General features: G+C 33.3%; 1 protein-coding gene across 47 annotated transcripts in view; it reads left to right on the forward strand.

The window, feature by feature from the left end:
- dgkg (diacylglycerol kinase, gamma) overlaps positions 1 to 16,057 on the forward strand; it is a 246,909-nt gene that overhangs the window by 106,513 nt on the left and 124,339 nt on the right. For 27 of the 47 annotated variants that reach the window (XM_073912639.1, XM_073912667.1, XM_073912640.1 and 24 more), the window contains 9 exons: positions 4,256 to 4,513; positions 5,933 to 6,079; positions 7,842 to 7,891; positions 9,426 to 9,500; positions 9,606 to 9,725; positions 11,525 to 11,642; positions 12,443 to 12,531; positions 14,194 to 14,310; positions 14,967 to 15,065. In XM_073912639.1, the coding sequence (XP_073768740.1) occupies positions 4,256 to 4,513; positions 5,933 to 6,079; positions 7,842 to 7,891; positions 9,426 to 9,500; positions 9,606 to 9,725; positions 11,525 to 11,642; positions 12,443 to 12,531; positions 14,194 to 14,310; positions 14,967 to 15,065 (1,073 nt within the window). Of the gene's footprint in view, positions 1 to 2,005; positions 2,069 to 4,255; positions 4,514 to 5,932; positions 6,080 to 7,841; positions 7,892 to 9,425; positions 9,501 to 9,605; positions 9,726 to 11,524; positions 11,643 to 12,442; positions 12,532 to 14,193; positions 14,311 to 14,966; positions 15,066 to 16,057 lie in introns of all 47 variants that reach the window. The other 20 variants (XM_073912627.1, XM_073912648.1, XM_073912628.1 and 17 more) reach the window with 1 other exon arrangement.

Below are 16,057 nucleotides of genomic sequence, written 5' to 3' on the forward strand. Positions count from 1 at the left end.
AAATTGCCTAATTGTCCTATCTTGCCTAGTTAACCTAATTAAGCCTTTAATGTCACTTTAAGCTGTATAGAAGTGTCTTGAAAAATATCTAGTCAAATATTATTTACTGTCATCATGGCAAATATAAAACAAATAAGTTATTAGAAATTAATTATTAAAACTATTATGTTTAGAAATGTTTTTTTTTTTAATCTGCTCTCCGTTAAACAGAAAATGGGGAAAAAATTAACAGGAGGCTAATAATTCAGGGGGCCTAATAATTCTGACTTCAACTATACATTGGTTTGCAAATAGTTGAGAAATGTAGCAAAACACAGCCAGCTTTTCTGAGTTCCTTCTTGAATTGTTTACTTGGGTGTCTCACTTAAATTTTTGTTCTCATGCTCTGATTCCTTGCTGAATAACCAATCAGAGCGCTCTCTTCAGCTGAAACTGATTCTAAATGCTGAATCGGGTTAACATCAGAGCTCGTTGGCCCAATAGACCCTTTTCACAATGTCATGCAGTGTCTGGTTTCACTCCACGCGAATGTATATTTACTTCCACCTACAGTACTCCCCATAGAGAACTCACCCAGTCAGCTTGATATTTACTATAGATATGGTTAGATTGTCACTACAGCTGTTTTCTAACAATAAGAAGACTGCATTTTAATTATATGATTTAATGCAGTATTATTAGATTATTAAATAATTTGTAACTTATTATTAATTAGGGGGAAAAGGTATACAGATATAAAATTAAAACCACCCAGTACGTGGCGGAAGGATACTGTCTAAAGGTCACATTAAATCACAATGTGCAATGTTATATTATAATATATAATAGAGAAGTCTCCCATTCATTCAAAGGTAAACCGGAGCTAAAAATACACTACGTTGCTAACAGGAGCAAGTGACATGATGTCATTGTGAAAAGGATCTACCGTTGAAGTCAGAATTATTAGCCCCCCTGATTTTTTTTTTTCCCCCAATTTCTGTTTAATGGAGGGAAAATTGTTTCAGCACATTTATAAGCATAATAGTTTTAAAAACCTATTTCTAATAACTGATTTATTTTATCTTTGCCATAATGACATTAAATAATATTTTACTTGATATTTTTCAAGAAACTTCTATACAGCTTAAAGTGACATTTAAAAGCTTAACTAGGTTAAAAAGGTTAACTAGGCAGGTTAGGGTAATTAGGTTAGTTTTTCTATAATGATGGCTTGTTCTGTAGTCTATGGAAATATAAATTAGCTCAAAGGGGCTAATAATTTCAACCCAAAAATAGTTTTAAAAAAAATCAGAACTGCTTTTATTCTAGCCGAAATAAAACAAGTAAAACTTTCTCCAGAAGAAAAAAATATTATCAGACATACTGTGAAAATGTCCTTGCTCTGATAAACATAATTTGGGAAATATTTAAAAAAGAAAAAAAAATCAAAAGGGGGCTTATAATTTGACTTCAACTGTATATAGGATCTACTATTCAGCATGTAGAATCTGTGGGACCAGGGGGGCCAAGTCGGAGCACTCACTCTGGTTCCCCGGCCTTTGCGTTGATTGGATAAATTCAAAATTGAACCAAAACAAACCATTACGGTAGTTTTAAGATTGGCAATCACAATTCGGGACATTGTAATCTGCAGAACCTGTGGTGGGGGGGGGGGGGGGGGGGGGGTAGAATCTGCGTCGCTGAAGAGAGCACTCTGATTGGTTTCTCAACAACAAATCAGAGCAACTAGGCACACCGACGCTATGCAATGACCTAGTGAAGCCCATCAGCTGACTGTCGACTTGGTGTGTGTCAGTCCTGTGTAAGAGATCTCCAATATAGGAATCATTAGAGTAGCATAATTGGTGCATTTTAGTAGTAAACACTCATTGTACCAGTCATAAACCTGTCATATTAATCTGTCTTGACTGACTGCTCTCATAAATAAGCCTGGAACCATTTCCTTTGTTTGTCTTGTTTTACTCCTGCTCCACTTCACTCTTTACTTTGACCTCTGTGTCTGCAGAGCCCAAGTCCATTGATGCAGGCATCTCTATACAGACAGAAGTGGCCTGTGCACCCATAACAGGTATCACAGCAAGCGTGGTGTGATTTGACTGGCCAGAGACTTGCTGTGACTCCCTTCAAAGCGTGTTCAAACTTCACCCCGTGTTGTTTAGTGTCGTCTTGATGTGTCTTGGCAGCACTTTTGGTTTATTTGTGTTGATGTCAGTCAAAGCAGTCAGTGATAGATGTGATTTCATCTATGGTATCATCAGGTCAACCACTGTGTCACTGCGGTGTTGATCACAATGTTTGTCAGTAATTGCTAAATGCCATCAGCTTCCTCCTCAATATCTTGTGTGATAATACACATTTCTGCCCTGAGTCACTCTACTTGTTCTGGTTTCTACCAATTAAACTCTCCAAGAAACGTGTACATGGGCGAACTGACCAGTAATAAGCAATATAATTTCTGAACAGTGGGTCTCATTTACTAATAGGGACATTCTACCAGAGACATGCATTATCTGTGCCTGAAATAAAAACATAATACAGTAAGCAAAAAGTATTTCATCCCAAAAGTTTGTAATCTGGACTGATGTTTGATTTCTGTGAATTGTTCTATGAAGGAATATGTCTTTCATTTGGTTCTCAGATTATTTTTTCTTTATTAAAAACACTTTACACTGTACAAACTCTGTCATTGTCCTTATCCTCAGCCTAATGGAACCTACCTCTTCAATACTTTTGTTATGATACAAACTGTTATTTAGAAAAAAAAATACTTCAGAAATAGGAGGTTAAAGTTGTTATCATTCACATCAGTTGATTAAAAACGTGAAATTATACATAAATTCTACAAATAAATGCAACAAATATATAATACAAATAAATGTACAATGGTCTCTGTGTTTCTGTCAGTCACAATGCGTGCAATACATCTGTAACGCTATGACTCGAAAGAGACATCATTTGACGGAGAAGCTGACAGTGATCAAGGATGCGTTCTATCAATGAATCGTATGATTTTATGCATGTTTTGTATGATTTTTTTGGAGGACGACAAGCTTAAGTCAGGCCCTGTCACGTTTTACATAAGTAAAAATGTACATTTCTGGTAGATTGTTCCAATATGTGTGTACAGAAATACTTATTAATGTAAACAGAAGAGTTCCTCATGCAAAATGCTCACTAAATTGATAAAATGCATGCACAAATTTATATTTAATTCTAAGGCTGATGAATCCCATTTAAGCAGGTGAAACTCAATAAATGTTAAACTCAGGGAGCCACACGAATGTCAGTAGAAAAACCTTATTTGAAATAAATTGCAAACTTTTTGTGATGTTTTTGTGAGTTAACAATATAAAAAAATACAATTTTAGTCATGTTAAAATGTAGTTTTCATTTTTAAGTTTTAATATATGAATGTATGTGTTTATTTAAAAAAAAATCATTCTTAATTCAGCAAGGATTAAATTAATCAAACAAGACTATAAAGATATTTCCATTGACACATAAGTAAAGTAAATGTTTTTCTTTTGAGTTTTGAATTCTAGCAATCCTGATAAGAAAAAAAAATAAAGCAACAGAATCCTTTTATGACACTGCAGACTGGAGAAATTGCTGTATAAATTACATAAAATATTTTTAAACGTAATATATAAAATAAAATAAAACTATATTGACATATTAAATATTTACATTTTTCTTTAGTCATCATTTATTTATTTTCTTTCAGCTTTATTCATCAGTGGTTGCTACAGAGAAATAAATTGCCAATTTATTCAGCTTATGTTTTAAACATCTATGCCCTTGCAGCTGCAACCCAGTACTGGGAAACACCCATACACTCTCTCATCCACATACATACACTACGACCAATTTAGTTCATTCAATTCACTTATAGCGCATGTTTTTGGACTGTTGGGGAAACCAGGGCACCCTGAGGAAACCCACACCAAAAGGGGGCGAACACCCAGCTGAGACTCAACCAGCGACCAGCGACGTCTTGCTGTGGGCAACAGTGCTAACCACTGAGCCACTATGTTGCCCATTTTTCCTTAGTTTTAAGTTGAAATTTGATTAATTTTTACAACCCATGTTCTGTGTTGTAGAGTTCAAGCACAGTTTTTTATACTCAGTTAGTGAATGAGACCCAGTTTCAATTTGTTTGAGTGTTTATAAGTATGACGCTCTGTTGCTTTTTGTCTTAATTCATATTTTCATCTTCATGTTCCTGTCTTTTTGCACTTGTTTTTTTTTTTTCTAGGTATGAATGGGAAGAGTATTCTAAGCGCGATGAGCCGTCATACAGCTGAGAGCTCAGCGGGCATCACTCCAGGCTCAGGGGCCACCACATCACCGTGTTCATCCCGCTCCTCCTCACAGCGCTCAGGCACAGGGGGCCACACACCCAGAGGCCCCCACCGCTCACCCGGCACACAGCCTAAACCCCCAACGGGCAGCAGTAGTAGCAGCAATGCTCTGGCTCTCTCCAAGACCTCCAACTCCCCGCGCCTCTCCCCAGGTCTCAATCATGATCTTCATCACACAAATAAAACACATGTAATCCATGCCAAGAGTGTCTGATCTGAGGCACAGGTGTTTGTTCACAGGTTTTCAAATCTTGCACAATGTGCATGTATAACCAGAGGGTCCTGGATCCCTTTCACAACTAAAGTTTTACTTAAAAAAAATAGGTCTGAATAAGAATGTAAAGGTGTTTTTTGACGGAATTTTTTTGGCACAGTTTCCTACTTATAATATCATCTTTTTATTTAATGTCATCATGTTCTGACCCCTCATATCAGAACACATCATTTGAATTGTTGTGGCAGATTGTTGACTCATAACTCAATGGCTACTGTATGATTGGCTCACAGTTTTGCATATTTAAAGTTGTCAATGCTTTGATTTTAAAGTGCAGTTTGTGTTTAAACTGTTTTAAAACACGTAAGCCTGGTGTCCACACTACTTCAGCATCTTTAACCCACGACAACAGAGCATTTTCAAATTGGCCCATGGTAACCTTTGATTTGGCCTGTCATCCCATCTGAAAAGACAGAGATTGTCGTTTCGAATTTAATGTAACCTTTTGTTTCTTTGTTTAATTGTTAGGCTACTTAAAAAGTTAACTGAAATTAAATGATGCATTGAAATGTTGTAAATGAATCCGACTTTTCAAATGTAAACACTGTCACTTGACAGATAAAGACATAGCATAAGGTATCTGCGAGCAAAATGGGATAAATAAATAAATGGGATTGTTTATGTTTTTATTAAATGTTACAAAAGGTACTGCATTAGTTAATAGGATTTAAAGGAACCTCTATTTATATACTTTATATACTTTCTCCTTTATAGGAGAAAGTTTGAGCACCTCTGATATAGATGGACTGAAATACAAACTTTTGGCCATCTACAATCACTCTCTGCCTGGTGTTCTGGACTATTGCATATAGTTTCCTCATTACACAGCTGCTAAATAGCAAGAGTAATGATGCCGGCAAAATTTGCACTTGCTTTGTGAATATGAATGGTCAGGTATCATGATTATCTGAACCATTATAGGCTGTATAGTGTGGACAGAGGCAAAACGTCTGGACACAAGAGGCACATTAGACCTAATGAAAAATTTTCTTCAATATAAGCTGTTTTTAAACTAACAAAAATTCGAGTTTTCAAACATGCATGAGTTTTTATTGTACAATAACAATTATATATCAAAAGATTGTCATTCAGATTTTTCAGTTCATGACCTTTTTAAAAGCCAGAAGTAAATATGCATATAATAATGTCATTATAATATATTTTGAGTAAGTAAATGAATAATTAAAATCAAACTAACTAAAGAAAAAGTCTTGCACTTCCTGTAGAACACATAATTATTTGGATGTGATTTATGTTGTGTTTACTCATAGGACTGATATAATTGTCATTCTTTCAGAGCGTAATCAATCTGAGAATCGTACATCCCTCCGGAGGAGTCCGTCTCCACAAAAAGGCTCTCCATCGCCCCAAGTGGTCTTCCTTAAAGACATTGTATGCTACTTGTCCCTGCTAGAGCGAGGGACGCCAGAGGACAAGCTTGAGTGTAAGTTTGATTGTAAATTAGTCAAATACATAATCTTTGTTAGAAATTATTTTAAAATGTATATTTTAATTGCTTATTTGTTCATAGGTTTAAGTATGATGGTTTATACATTTCTCAACAATTCATCAATAATTAATACATTGCCAAAGTTCCAATAGAAAACTCTAAAAATAGTTTGTAGTTTATGTTACCCAACCTAGTTTTGCCAAAGCACAGAAATCATGTTATTAGTCATCTCATTCTTGGTGGCTGTCATTTTATTTAATAGACTTCATATTCTTTCTTTAAAAGTGCTGCAGTGGTTGAAATGCATATTAAACATTTTTGTATTTTTTAAATATATGAACAGTACATTCTATTTCTGTTACTTTGTGAAATCATTTATCTTGAATCCCACACATCAAACAAGTTAATGAAATTAAATTAAATTCTGTGTTACATTACACTTTTTAAAAGTATAACAACATTATTTTTATCAAGCTCATCAACGCTGTTTTAAAAAAAAAATAATAATACAGTAATATTGTTATCATTCAAAATAACTTTAAAACAAGCTTTATATTTGTTTTAAATGTTATTTACTTATGATGGCAACTCCAAGTATCAGTGTTGGGGAAAGTTACTTTTGAACGTAATACATTACGATATTGAGTTACTCGCCAAAAAAGTACCTAGTCGTGATATTTAGTTACTTTTTATGGCAAGTAATGCGTTACGTTACTTTTGAGTTACTTTTGCATTACTTTTCCTTACCTTTGCTGAGGCTTGATCTGTTTCAGAACTTATTTTTTACTCTATTTTTTAATAGAGGAGCTCTGTAATTAACAATTCCCTGTACAACCTACACCTACAGTTAGCTTTAAAAAACAGAATAATATAATAATATATTTAGGATAATGTTATCTGAGAACTTCCTGACCCCAGAGCTATACATGTCATATATACAGATTATTGAAAGTTTAAAGCAACGTGTTTGCAACTTTTGGACTATTTGTCTCGAGTAAAAATCACTGTTCATTCAGACTATAATCCCATTTTCCTTTTCTTCAATGTGTTCAAAATAGCGATTTGACATAATTCATTAAGACTCCTTTAATTTTATTCAGCTATTTATGTTTTAAAAGCTAATTGCTTAATTACATTTTCAAAAAAAAGTAACTCAAATATTATTACTTATTTTTTAAAAGTAATCCGTTACATTACTCATTACTTAGAAGGTATTATTATTACATACAAGTTACTTGCAATGCGTTACCCCCAACACTGAATAGTAGTATACTAATTTTGGGGCTCAGGAAAAATGTTTTTAGTACTTTTAGTTCTTTGATGGAAAGAATATTCAAAAGAATAGAAATTCTATAGAATAGAAATTTTATCATTATGGCTGTCTCTCACTTTTGATTCCATGAATATGTCGTTGACTAATAATGTATAATTGATAAAGCACATATCTTTGTTAGTTCTGCGTTTTAGTTGTTGTAAACACATAGAGAGTGAAAGTGACAGAGACTTCTAGAATCATTCTCGCTCATTCTGTAAAAGCTTACCTCCAGTTCTGTCCTTAAATGTCCTGGAGTTAGTGTTGCCAAGCTTTCTTTAGCATTGATAGTTATTTCTGCTCAAAGCTAATCCTCGCTAGCTGCCTTATTGTGCTCATAGATAACCTGGGCTTCAGGTGCTAGCATGGGTTCTGCACTTCACAAAGGTTTCCAACACTTCAAAAAGATACGCTGTCTTATCTTTTGTTTCTTTCACCCTGAAGTCATGTTCAGGCTGTACGACACAGATGGCAACGGTCTGCTGGACAGTTCGGTAAGTCCTACATCACTGTTATAATATCTAATTTCTCTATATTTGTTGAAGTCATTTGACACTGTTTAGATCTTGTTGACAACAATGAGTTAATGCACAGTACACATTCAATGTGGGATTTTTCAGAGCTCTATTACAGTATTTGTAGTTTCTGTAATGTCGGCGTGTTTTAATTCTTTTTATTTGTTTGTTTATTTATTTATTTATTCACTTATTTACTTATTTATTTTTCTATTTATCTATCGATTTATTTATTTATTTATTTATTTATTTATATTTGTCTATCTATCTATGTATCTACTTATTTATTCATTTATATATCGATTCATTTATATACTTATCTATATATTTGTTTGTTTATTTATCCATTTATTTATTCATTTATTTATTGATCTGTTTATTTGTTTGTTTATCTATTTATATATATATATATATATATATATATATATATATATATATATATATATATATATATATATATATATATATATATATATATATGTGTGTGTGTGTGTGTGTGTGTGTGTGTGTGTGTGTGTGTGTGTATATATATATATATATATTTATTTATTTATTTATTTAATCATTTATTTACTTACTTATCTATTTATTTATTTGTTTGTTTATTTATCTATTAATTAATTTATTTATTCATTCATTCATTTATTTATTAATTTATTTATTTACTTATTCATTTATTTGTTTATGTATTTATTAGTTTTTTCATTTATTTATTTATTTATTCATTTATGTATGTATGTATGTATTTATTTATTTATTTATTTATCTATTTATGTATCTATTTATTCATTCATTCATTTATCTGTTCATTTATTCATTTATTTAATTTAATTATATCTATAGTTATTAATATAATTATATATATATATATATATATATATATATATATATATATATATATATATATATATATATATATATATATATATATATATATATATTTAGATATAATTTGATTTATGTTCAAATTAAAACAGTAGCAAATCGTGTGACTCCTTTAGGTTCATTTGACTAAAATAGTAATAGTAATTCTTCTGTCGCAATGTCTTAAAGTAAATTTTTATGTTTGATGATATGAAGTAGTTATTTCATTCACACAAACATGCGGAAAATACAGACTTCTTTTACAAGTAGTCATTTTGTTGTTTAATACTTGCAAACACTAGTCCATACCACATTTTAATTCCGTATGCAGTGCTTCTTTTGATTTATTAACTCAAAATATGCTAAATTTTGAGACATGTCACTTTACAGTTAATTCCGGTTTTATGACTGTAACTATGCATTCACTTTATATAGTGTTGTAATTTCTTCTAGATGTAATATTTCCATCATCCTCTAATAGATTTATGTTTCTATTCTGCAAGGCTTTGGTGATTTAGAGATGGTCTTGCAATAGTATTGATCTTTTCTGACCTGGTGTTTAGAGGGAGCTATAAATATCAGGCTAAATGAAAAAAGAGTGTCTATGAAAAGTCTATGATGTCTAAAGAATTGATGCCTCTCAATTTAGGAGCTGGACCGCATAATAAACCAGATGGTCCATGTAGCAGAATACCTGGAATGGGACTCTACAGAACTGCGCCCAGTATGAATCACTTTAACAGTTACCACTAGGCTGCCTTATTATGCACTATGGTGCAACCTACTGTATATAATATTGTCCCTGTTTTAATTGTGTGTGATACTGCAGATTCTAAAGGAGATGATGGAGGAGATTGACTATGACCGAGATGGGACGGTAACACTAGAAGAGTGGATTCGAGGAGGAATGACCACCATACCACTCCTGGTACTGCTGGGAATGGAGACGGTAAGAAAACAATAAGTTGACACTTCGGTTTAAGGTGTCTGTGTTACAGTGTAACTGTTCATTTGACTACTTACTATAATGAATCGATTGCATGTACTTAGTATATGGTTATGGTTAAAATGTAGGTTAGGTTTAGGGTTAGATTCATGTAATTATGCCTAATTAAGGTACAGTGTGTAGGATTGACACCTAGTGGTTAAACTAGATATTAAAGTCCAAAATCTAAATATCGGGGAGGTTTTTTTTCACTGTACACACTGACAGGTTGCCAGATTGATAACACCAACAGGATTAAGTGTGCCTAAAAATTAAGTCTTACAATGTAAGCTAATGTGCACATTAAAATTTTACTGTATCTGTTAATTTCTTAAAACACCTAATGTAGTCTCATTTCTGAGGCTTCTACTTTCCTCCAGAAGTCGCGTTTTTGGCCACGTCCACATACAGTACATTAAAGTGGCATTCATGACTAAAATGAAATATGCTGTTTTTCCCCAAGGCAACCTGGGGGCCTAAATATAATTGGGTAAAGTGACAGTGGGCGGTGTTACTCATACCAAAACATTTTGAAAGAAGAATAACTGACTTTAGCATTGTTTTTCAGATGTTTTTTAAATATCAAAAAACATATGAAGAGTTCAGATGCCACTTACTTCCGCCAAAAATGAGCTACTGAAATTGAGCAAATGTTTCAGGCACATATTTAACAAATATGTTTGCTTCAAATCATCTAAATCCCAATTTCAGCCCATTCACAAATAACAGTTTGTTTGCAAAAGCCTCTAAACACCACTTGAGCGCTATATCTCAAGAAAAAGCCGCTATATCTCAAGAACCAATCAGAAGGCGTGAATCAAATCATATGTTTTCAATGTAAGCCAGCTTTTGTAAGGAGACAGTTTTATTCCGATTTAGATTTAAATTTTAAAGATGGAGTTTGATGAACTGGATGAGACTGTCCAATTGTCAGTGAATGGCAAATGAAAATGTGCCTTACCTCAAAACTCTGTGCATTATAAGAAAAGAAAACACATGGTTCAGTCGGAAGTGTAACATGCATTCATAGCGTCAGATGGTATTTCTGTGTGGAGTTTGCATGTTCTCCATGTGTTCGCATGGGTTTCCTCCGGGTGCTCGTGTTCCCCACAGTCAAAAGACATGCGCTATAGGTGAATTGGGTAAGCTATTTGAAATTGCTACAGGATGATGTGTTTCCCTCTTTATGCACTGAAGCTGGCACGTTCCCTGAGTTTTTCCAGCACATTATGGGTGTCAGGTCCGAGCATTCCTAGATGGACAGTTTCCTGAAAAGTGGGTTGTCGTGGGCCAGTTAAATAGCCCCCAAGGTCTCCCAATCTGACCCCCTTAGACTTTTATCTTTGGGGTCATGTGAAGGCAATTTTCTATGGTGTGAAGCACACCTTTGTTTTTCTTGTGAAATTCCCAATAAGTTTGATGTGTCGACCCTCTTCCTAATGAAAAAACAAAAGTTGATCCAAGATGGCCGACTTCAAAACGACCACCATGGTCACCACCCATCTTGAAAAGTTTGCCCCCTCACATATACTAATGTGCCACAAACAGGACGTTAATGTCACCAACCATTCCCATTTTATTAAGGTGTATCCATATAAATGGCCCACCCAGTACATAGAGCACCTTAATTGTAATTACAATAGTACGTACATGGAACATGTGTAACAAGGATTGTTTTGTATCATAGTTGTGAATTCTAAAGAGGAAACAACACATGAAGATGTTGGGTTTTCATTTTGTTTTTTTCTTCCACATACATTCAGAATGTACAGGAAGATGGGCAGCATATATGGAAACTGAAGCATTTCAACAAGCCAGCCTACTGTAATTACTGCCACACCATGTTGTTAGGAGTACGAAAGCAGGGTCTTTGCTGCGCACGTGAGTATCTGTGTGTCTGTTTTTCTATAGTTCTAGGTACTTTTATGTATGTGTGTACTTAACTTTCCATCTATGTATTTGCCTGCATTATTTTAGGTTGTCTTTTTCTTCTGTCTGCCTTTTTCTGTTATTTATCTCTGCCTTTTTGTCATTTATCTGTTTTATGTACAGTGCTTAGCATAATTGAGTTCACTACATTTTAAAAATTTATATTTTTCTCCATTTTTCAGTGAATATAGGCAATGTGTTTTAGTGCATTTAAACAAAACAGATTTATTAAACAGATATATTTATTAAAATAATATTTTAGTCACCAAACATAGTAGGAAATTGAAAGATAATACAATTAAATTCAAGCAAAATATTGCAAAAACATTTTTTTTTTTTGCTTCTATTGATTTTTTTTTCTTTTTTAAATTTGTATTTGATATTTTTCTATAACATATACATTTGGGTGTACTAGTTTCTAGACCATTATTTTACGTTATTTTGTTAGATAAACTCCAGATTTGGCTTCAGTACTGACTAATCTAAGGTATATGTACAAATATAATATTGTACAGCTTCCTATAAAAAATATAAATTATAAGATAGATTTGTGAGGGGTGAACTTAAATATGCCGATTACTATATATTGTTTCACAGTATATATCATTCGTTCTACTTGTGACTAGTTGTTTAGTATGTCTGTTTGTCTTTTCTAAAATTACATGTCTTATGTGTCAATCCAGGGTGTGTGTAGTTTTTAGTTTGCCTCCAGCCTTGCTTCATTTCTCACAGTCCCGTCTTTTGTTTGGCAGTATGCAAGTACACAGTCCACGAGCGCTGTGTGTCCAAAGACATTGCTCCTTGCATTAGCACCTACGCCAAGTCCCGCAGACACACCAATGTGAGTGCAAAAACACAACCATATGCTTACAAATTAACACTTCCTCACAGTTGAATGTTTTCTGTGAAGCAACGAGGAGCAACACTTTCTTAATCAGATGACAGGTTTTTTTTTTTTGGTTTGTTTTGTGAAACTGTGAATCCCAGATGGATCTGTTAAGCACAGAGCTTGTAGTTCTAACAACACACAGTTTGCTATTACTGGTAAAAGATTTGCTTTATGGTTATTTTATCTGCTAACCGCAGCCCAGCTCCGTTTTCACCCAAGGCAACTTCCCAGACCCATTACTTTCGGTTTAAGCTCAAAGTGATGTTCTGTGGACATGTCAAGAAGGTTATGAGAACATCCTGTGTGACATCTCTTTTTTGTACTGAGAATGAGGGGGGAAAGACTATATTATTATTATGACTAAAGAGTGAGATCATGCAACACCTCTGTAGAAACTACTGTAAATACAACAGAGATGTAAACTCGCACTCGAAAAAAACAACAGCAACAAAATTAGCATAACTAAACATGGTTATGTGTGATCGACACATATGTGATGTGTAGTTCTGCTTTAAATCAGAGGTTTCCAAACTTTTCAACAATTCCAGTGGCTGGTGACCCCGACTATCATTGGAAGTGGTTATAAACATACAAACATTGCGCACCAAGAGGCCTGTATACAGTGCTCAGCATAATTGAGTACAGCCCATTTTGAAAATGAATGTTTTTATCTATTTCTCAGTGAACATAGGCAATATATTTTGCTGCAATTAAACAAACAGATTTATTAAACCAAACATACAATTATGTACAAACATACAATTAAATATGTTTGTATGTATAATACAATTACATTCAAGCAAAATTTTGCCAAAAAAAATCACAACCAACAAATTTCAACATTTTACTATATATATATATATAGTTTTTTCTATAACATAAATTTGGGTGTACTAGTTTCAGCTGTATAGAAGTGCCTTGAGAAATATCTAGTAAAGTATTATTTACTGTGATCGTGGCAAAGATAAATTAAATCAGTTATTAGAAATGAGTTATTATAACTATTATGTTTAGAAATGTGTTAAAAAAATATTTTCTCCGTTAAACAGAAATTGGGGAAAAAATAAACAGGATGCTATATAATTCAATTGTACCTGTACATACACTTGTCAATTTGTATATTTGTAGTCAATGCTATTTTTAAAATATATTTATTATCTGTTTTTTGTCCTGTCTCTGTAATTTTGTTGCAGTGTAGATGCTCTGTCTCGAAAACAAATTCCTCGTATGTGTGAACATACTGTACCTGGCAATAAAGTTCTTTCTGATTCTGATTCTAAACATCGCAGTAGTTGCAGCCCAATGAAAAAAAGAAAGGCTGATGGCTTTTTATTTGCAGATTGTTGTTTTTAATGTAACTATTAAATACTATTTATCTTCTGTGGGTTAAACTGATAGTGGTGAAGATTTCTTTCTTTTTGTTTTAGTACATTCATGCACTGATTGCTATAATTTCTTTAGCACTATCTTGTGTGAAGCTTAAAGACATTTTGTGTCAATCTTGTTTCTGTTTTTACATGTAATTTGCAAATAATGACAGTTGTTTAATAATATGGAGGCATCACAACTACAAATAATTCTCAGCAAATAACACATTTCTTAATCTCTCTCTAGGCTATGCAGCATGTTTGGATGGAGGGCAACTCCTCAGCAAAATGTGACAAATGTCACCGCAGTATCAAGTGCTATCAAGGTCTGACAGGCCTTCACTGTGTTTGGTGTCAAATCACTGTGAGTATATGCTTACGTTAGTTTTAGTATTATTCCTTGCAACCACAGAAGTAGAAAATTCAAAAGAGACCTTCAATTATTGATATTATTTAATACTGTATTCATGTATAATACTGTTTCTGTGTAAGATACCTCAAGCAAAGACTGTAAAAAAAAGAACATTTCTAAATTTCAGGAACAAAAATAAGCAATATTGAATTTATTATTTTGTCTGTTTTTTTTCCAAAAAAGCCTATTTTTATGTAATACATCTTCATGCCACTTGGTGGCGTCCTTTAATAAGCTTTCATATCATTCAGAATCAGTAGACATGACTGAATTGTTTTACGATAGCCCTGGTAATAAAGATAAGTGCCAGCACTTATCACTCTTTCAAAGGCTTTCTCCTGCATAATGATTTTTATTATCACATTATATGCTCCTGCACACACCCTGAACCATCTTTCTCCTACAGCTTTCTTGACAGTTTCATCTCTAGAAATGCAGCTAATCTAATATCAAGTACAGGTCCCGCTGTCCCCTTTGATCCTAACATCTAAAGTCTTCTTAGTGTCCGATTAGCAGGGATAAAACAGAAAATCACATGATCCAGTTCATTCCAATATGCTGATGTGTGTTTCACCACCATTCCTTGTTTATATTTGTATGTTTTCCAGCTCCATAATAAGTGTGCATCCAATATGAAGCCTGAGTGTGATGGTGGTCCATTAAGAGATCACACACTCCTGCCGTCGTACATCTGCCCTGTTGTGTTGGTAAGTTCAGTCTCGTCCAGTAAACACTTATGATTAAATTCAGTGAACCCAAAACAACAAATTATGTTCTATAGCCAGAAGTCCAGCATGTTTAAAATCATAAAATATTTATTTAGAAAGTGTGTAGGTATTGTTATCTATAGATGAACAATCACAATTCAGAGAGTTATTACGTCTACAAAATGCACATGAAATATTACATTCTGTATGGTAACAAGAGTAGGCAAATACACATTCAACAATAGAACCTTTCCTCAATAAACTCCTGCTTATTAATAGCATTTAATGCAGTTGTTGCTGTAGGTTTGTTTAAGTATGATATAGATTAAGCATTATAGAATTTGGTCAGGCAGGACAAGGTATTTTTATATTTATATTTTTATATTCCTTTGTGGCGACCCCTGATGTATAATGGGACTAAGGTGAAGGAAAATGAATGAATGATATTTTGATTGTTTTGAGTGCATCATCAGCTTAAAGTAAATGATATGCAAGATAAAATTTCTATGATTTTTGTGAAATTAAAAGAATAGTTCACACAGACATTCAAGATAGAAAATTCCCTCATCATTTACTCAACCTCAACTTGTCACAAACCTGCTTGAGCTTGGTTTTTCTGTGGAACACAAAATGAGTAATTTTGAACAATGTTGGAAATCTGTAGACTTCTCTAGTATTTGTTTATCATACTATGGAGTTCAATGGTTACAGGTTTTTAACATTTTTAAAAATATCTTTTTTTATGTTCTACAGAAATAGGAAACTAAAAAAGGTTTGTTTGTTTGTTTGTTTGTTTGTTTGTTTGTTTGTTTGTTTGTTTGTTTTTTTGCTTGCTTGCTTGTTTGTATACTTTATTGTCCCTTAAAGGGAATTTTTTGTGGACTCACAGAGAAATAAGCAAATATGCAAAAGAATTACATACAAGAAAAACATAAGCACACTATCCATCAGTGTTCAATAGTCTGATTGACACTGGGAAAAAGAGTTGTTAA

The sequence above is a fragment of the Danio rerio genome, chromosome 9, assembly GCF_049306965.1.
Source record: "Danio rerio strain Tuebingen ecotype United States chromosome 9, GRCz12tu, whole genome shotgun sequence".
Lineage (NCBI taxonomy): Eukaryota > Metazoa > Chordata > Actinopteri > Cypriniformes > Danionidae > Danio > Danio rerio.